At 29.1% G+C, this 6141-nt stretch overlaps 1 protein-coding gene across 1 annotated transcript; it reads right to left on the bottom strand.

The window, feature by feature from the left end:
• Positions 1 to 4623: 4623 nt before the first annotated feature.
• Positions 4624 to 6113, bottom strand: LOC133322109 (aromatic-L-amino-acid decarboxylase-like). The gene is made up of 3 exons (XM_061531171.1): positions 5868 to 6113; positions 5407 to 5805; positions 4624 to 5340 (listed from the first exon to the last, which is right to left on the bottom strand). Exons 1-3 carry the CDS (start codon positions 6012 to 6014, stop codon positions 4627 to 4629), a joined length of 1260 nt encoding a protein of 419 aa, XP_061387155.1. The 5' UTR covers positions 6015 to 6113; the 3' UTR covers positions 4624 to 4626.
• Between the last annotated feature and the right edge of the window lie 28 nt (positions 6114 to 6141).

Genomic DNA, 6141 nt, shown 5'->3' with positions numbered 1-6141 from the left:
GTCAATAATCTGCTAAGCATGTTTGTGTTACGCAATTATATGAGTTAATATGTTCGGTTAGTGTCAAATTGTCAAAATCCGCTGTTTTTAATTTCCCGTCGTCATTCTTATTGGACAACATCGTCATCAACACTGTGTGGAAGGCGAGGCAGGCAATGCAGTGGCCGGCCGGTAAGTGAGGTGAGTTTTTGAACAAATTGTATATGATTACATATGAATATGAAATTTAAAACAAAAACAAATAAAAAATATTTTTTTCGAAAGAAAGTATATAAAAAATTATATTTTTTATAATAAATAATAAATTATATTTTTTATAATAAATAATAAATTATATTTTTTATAATAAATAAAAAATTATATATTTTTTAATAAATAAAAAATTATATATTTTTTAATAAATAAAAAATTATTTTTTTTTATAATAAATAAAAAATTATTTTTTATAATAAATAATTGAGTCTTTGAAAAAATAATTTTAAAAAATCCACGCCTTTGAAAAAATAATTTTAAAAAATCCACGCCTTTGAAAAAATAATTTTAAAAAATCCACGCCTTTGAAAAAATAATTTTAAAAAATCCACGCCTTTGAAAAAATAATTTTAAAAAATCCACGCCTTTGAAAAAATAATTTTAAAAAATCCACGCCTTTGAAAAAATAATTTTAAAAAATCCACGCCTTTGAAAAAATAATTTTAAAAAATCCACGCCTTTGAAAAAATAATTTTAAAAAATCCACGCCTTTGAAAAAATAATTTTAAAAAATCCACGCCTTTGAAAAAATAATTTTAAAAAATCCACGCCTTTGAAAAAATAATTTTAAAAAATCCACGCCTTTGAAAAAATAATTTTAAAAAATCCACGCCTTTGAAAAAATAATTTTAAAAAATCCACGCCTTTGAAAAAATAATTTTAAAAAATCCACGCCTTTGAAAAAATAATTTTAAAAAATCCACGCCTTTGAAAAAATAATTTTAAAAAATCCACGCCTTTGAAAAAATAATTTTAAAAAATCCACGCCTTTGAAAAAATAATTTTAAAAAATCCACGCCTTTGAAAAAATAATTTTAAAAAATCCACGCCTTTGAAAAAATAATTTTAAAAAATCCACGCCTTTGAAAAAATAATTTTAAAAAATCCACGCCTTTGAAAAAATAATTTTAAAAAATCCACGCCTTTGAAAAAATAATTTTAAAAAATCCACGCCTGTGAAAAAATAATTTTAAAAAATCCACGCCTGTGAAAAAATAATTTTAAAAAATCCACGCCTGTGAAAAAATAATTTTAAAAAATCCACGCCTTGTGAAAAAATAATTTTAAAAAATCCACGCCTTTGAAAAAATAATTTTAAAAAATCCACGCCTTGTGAAAAAATAATTTTAAAAAATCCACGCCTTGTGAAAAAATAATTTTAAAAAATCCACGCCTATGTGAAAAAATAATTTTAAAAAATCCACGCCTATGTGAAAAAATAATTTTAAAAAATCCACGCCTATGTGAAAAAATAATTTTAAAAAATCCACGCCTATGTGAAAAAATAATTTTAAAAAATCCACGCCTATGTGAAAAAATAATTTTAAAAAATCCACGCCGATTTGAAAAAATAATTTTAAAAAATCCACGCCTTGTGAAAAAATAATTTTAAAAAATCCACGCCTGTGAAAAAATAATTTTAAAAAATCCACGCCTGTGAAAAAATAATTTTAAAAAATCCACGCCTGTGAAAAAATAATTTTAAAAAATCCACGCCTGTGAAAAAATAATTTTAAAAAATCCACGCCTTTGAAAAAATAATTTTAAAAAATCCACGCCTTTGAAAAAATAATTTTAAAAAATCCACGCCTTTGAAAAAATAATTTTAAAAAATCCACGCCTTTGAAAAAATAATTTTAAAAAATCCACGCCTTTGAAAAAATAATTTTAAAAAATCCACGCCTTTGAAAAAATAATTTTAAAAAATCCACGCCTTTGAAAAAATAATTTTAAAAAATCCACGCCTTTGAAAAAATAATTTTAAAAAATCCACGCCTTGAAAAAATAATTTTAAAAAATCCACGCCTTTGAAAAAATAATTTTAAAAAATCCACGCCTTTGAAAAAATAATTTTAAAAAATCCACGCCTTTGAAAAAATAATTTTAAAAAATCCACGCCTTTGAAAAAATAATTTTAAAAAATCCACGCCTTTGAAAAAATAATTTTAAAAAATCCACGCCTTTGAAAAAATAATTTTAAAAAATCCACGCCTTTGAAAAAATAATTTTAAAAAATCCACGCCTTTGAAAAAATAATTTTAAAAAATCCACGCCTTTGAAAAAATAATTTTAAAAAATCCACGCCTTTGAAAAAATAATTTTAAAAAATCAACGCCTTGAAAAAATAATTTTAAAAAATCCACGCCTTGAAAAAATAATTTTAAAAAATCCACGCCTTGAAAAAATAATTTTAAAAAATCCACGCCTTGAAAAAATAATTTTAAAAAATCCACGCCTTGAAAAAATAATTTTAAAAAATCCACGCCTTTTAAAAAATAATTTTAAAAAATCCACGCCTTTGAAAAAATAATTTTAAAAAATCCACGCCTTTGAAAAAATAATTTTAAAAAATCCACGCCTTTGAAAAAATAATTTTAAAAAATCCACGCCTTTGAAAAAATAATTTTAAAAAATCCACGCCTTTGAAAAAATAATTTTTAAAAATCCACGCCTTTGAAAAAAATAATTTTAAAAAATCCACGCCTTTGAAAAAATAATTTTAAAAAATCCACGCCTTTGAAAAAATAATTTTAAAAAATCCACGCCTTTGAAAAAATAATTTTAAAAAATCCACGCCTTTGAAAAAATAATTTTAAAAAATCCACGCCTTTGAAAAAATAATTTTAAAAAATCCACGCCTTTGAAAAAATAATTTTAAAAAATCCACGCCTTTGAAAAAATAATTTTAAAAAATCCACGCCTTTGAAAAAATAATTTAAAAAAATCCACGCCTTTGAAAAAATAATTTTAAAAAATCCACGCCTTTGAAAAAATAATTTTAAAAAATCCACGCCTTTGAAAAAATAATTTTAAAAAATCCACGACTTTGAAAAAATACTTTTTAAAAATGCACGCCTTTGAAAAAATAATTTTAAAAAATCCACGCCTTTGAAGAAATAATTTAAAAAAACACGCCTTTGAAAAAATATTTTTTAATAAATCCACCCCTTTAAAAAAAATTTTTTAATAAATCCACGCCTTGAAAAAATTTTTTCAAGAAATCCACGCATTGAAAAAAATAATTTTTTAATAAATCCACGCCTTGAAAAAATTTTTTCAAGAAATCCACGCATTGAAAAAAATAATTTTTTAATAAATCCACGCCTTGAAAAAATTTTTTCAAGAAATCCACGCATTGAAAAAAATAATTTTAAAAAATCCACGCCTTGAAAAAATAATTTTAGAAAATCCACGCCTTGAAAAAATAATTTTAGAAAATCCACGCCTTTGAAAAAATAATTTTAAAAAATCCACGCATTTGAATTTTTTTTAAAAATCCATGCCTTGAAAAAAATATTTTTAAAAATCCACGTCTTGAAAAAAATATTTTTAAAAATCCACGTCTTGAAAAAAATATTTTTAAAAATCCACGTCTTGAAAAAAATATTTTTAAAAATCCACGCCTTGAAAATTTTTTTTTAAAAATCCACGCCTTGAAACTTTTTTTTTTAAAAATCCACGCCTTGAAAAAAAATATTTTTAAAAATCCACGCCTTGAAAAAAATATTTTTAAAAATCCACGCCTTGAAAAAAATATTTTTAAAAATCCACGCCTTGAAAAAAATATTTTTAAAAATCCACGCCTTGAAAAAAATATTTTTAAAAATCCACGCCTTGAAAAAAATATTTTTAAAAATCCACGCCTTGAAAAAAATATTTTTAAAAATCCACGCATTGAAAAAAATATTTTTAAAAATCCACGTCTTGAAAAAAATATTTTTAAAAATCCACGCATTGAACAAAATAGTTCTAAAAAATCCACGCCTAGGGTTATGGGACTTGAAAAATTAATCTTAAAAAATCCTCGCCTAGGGTTATGGGACTTGAAAAATGAATTTTAAAAAATCCACGCCTTGTGAGAATCTCCAAAAATGAATTTTAAAACATCCACGCCTTGTGAGAAGTTCCAAAAATGAATTTTAAAAAATTCACGCCTAGGGTTATGGGCCTTGAAAAAATATTTTTAAAAAATTCAGGCCTTGTGTGGAGGTTTGAAAAAATAGTTTTAAAAAAATAAACAACTTTTTGATTTTTTTAATTAAATAGAACATTTATTTAATAATTTTGTTAAATATTTTTTTGAGTATTTTGTTGTTCTTTTTAAGATGTCCCAATTTTAAATGACACAAAAATTCAACATTATTTTTTTATTATACATATATACTTAATTACATAAGTATTTTCAACACACACATATTTAACAATCTTAAAAACTAACAAAAGAATAATTATAAAAAAATTATATAAAAAACACGAAGCACATTTATATTCCCTAAATATGTTGCACAGTTCTGGCCCCAGTTCGTTATAAACTTATTAAGTAATGGTTGGTTGCAGGTCACGATAATACTGTCCCGATCTCTTGTCCCCTCTTTACTTCTTCAACATTTCATCGGCAGCGGCACTAACTTCATTCCACGAATAGACCATATCCTCGGATTTGGTGAAACGCGAACACAAAGCCATACGAATAAAATAGACATCACGAATCTTCGATGGGACCATGTGGATATTGCCACGACCATTAATCAATTTCAGGAGATTTTCACTCAGCTCATTGGGACCCTTAAGACGGAAGCAGACCAAACCCATGTTAACATCACCGACAATCTCAAAACGATCATCAGCCCGGCAGAGGGCAGCAAATTCTTGGGCAAATTTGCAGTGGCGTCTAATGTGGGCCTGGAGATTTTCAACACCATAGAGACGCAAGACAAACCACAACTTCAAAGCACGGAAACGACGACCCAAGGGGATTTGCCAATGCCGGTAATCGGGTGCAGAACCTTGCATATCGTGACGCAAATACAAGGGGTCAACATTGAAGGCATCCACCAACCAGGTGGGATCTTTCAGCCACATGGCACTGCAATCGAAGTTGACCAACAACCATTTGTGGGGATTGAAGTTGAAGGAGTCGGCGGTTTCAATGCCCTTCATTAGATGGCGATATTCAGGGCAGATGAAGGCCGATCCAGCATAGGCAGCATCAACATGGATCCATACATTGTATTTATTGCCAACGGCACCGCATTCATCCAGGCGGTCAAAGGCACAGCTGTTGGTGGTGCCAAGGGTTACAACGGCCTGTAAAGACATACATCGACAAATTAATAAAATTTCACTTCGAAAAAATATAACCTCCAAACTTACATAGAAAGGTATCAAACCGGCCTCCAAATCCTTTTTGATGGCTGCCTCCAAGGCCTCACCACGCATACTGTTCTTCTCATCCGAGGGTACGGAATGCATTTTAACACCACCCAAAAGACCGGCCCTTTCCACCGAGGAATGAGCCTGCGATGAGTTATAGCCCACCAATTTAGAGACAATCATATCATCAGTCCAATCGGGATGTTCTTTCTTGACCTCCTGAATCTTCTTAGCCTTGGCTCCCAACAAGCCAACCAATGTGGCCTCACTGGCTGTACCCTGGATAACACCACCTCCTTTACCGCCGGAGCAAGCCAAAAATTCCTTGGGCAAACCAATCATTTTGCCCAACCAATCCATCATGACAACCTCCAATTCGGTACAGGCGGGACTGGCAATCTGTAGGGAAATAAAAAAATATTATTTTGAAAGCAAAAGAAAATAATGGCTGTTGGACCTACCCATGAGAATCCAATACAGGCAATGGCACCACTCAACATATCAGCCACAATGGCGGGGTAGGAATTGGCTGTGGGGAAATAGGCATGGAATTTGGGACTATGCCAATGTGTCACACCCGGCATAATGACCCTTTCAATGTCACTCATAACATCCTGCCAGGAATCGGGTTTCTCGGGAGCGGAATCGGGAATCAAGGGGCGCAAGTAGCCAGGCTTTACATCGGCCAGGACACGGCTGGAAATAAAAGAATAAGAAAAAATAGTTAAAAAATAT

This window comes from Musca vetustissima, unplaced genomic scaffold, assembly GCF_032173495.1.
Source record: "Musca vetustissima isolate MV318-11 ecotype Yass unplaced genomic scaffold, APGP_CSIRO_Mvet_v1 utg273494, whole genome shotgun sequence".
NCBI lineage: Eukaryota > Metazoa > Arthropoda > Insecta > Diptera > Muscidae > Musca > Musca vetustissima.
The sequence above is the reverse complement of the archived record's forward strand: the minus strand, read 5'-3'. Positions and strand labels throughout refer to the sequence as shown.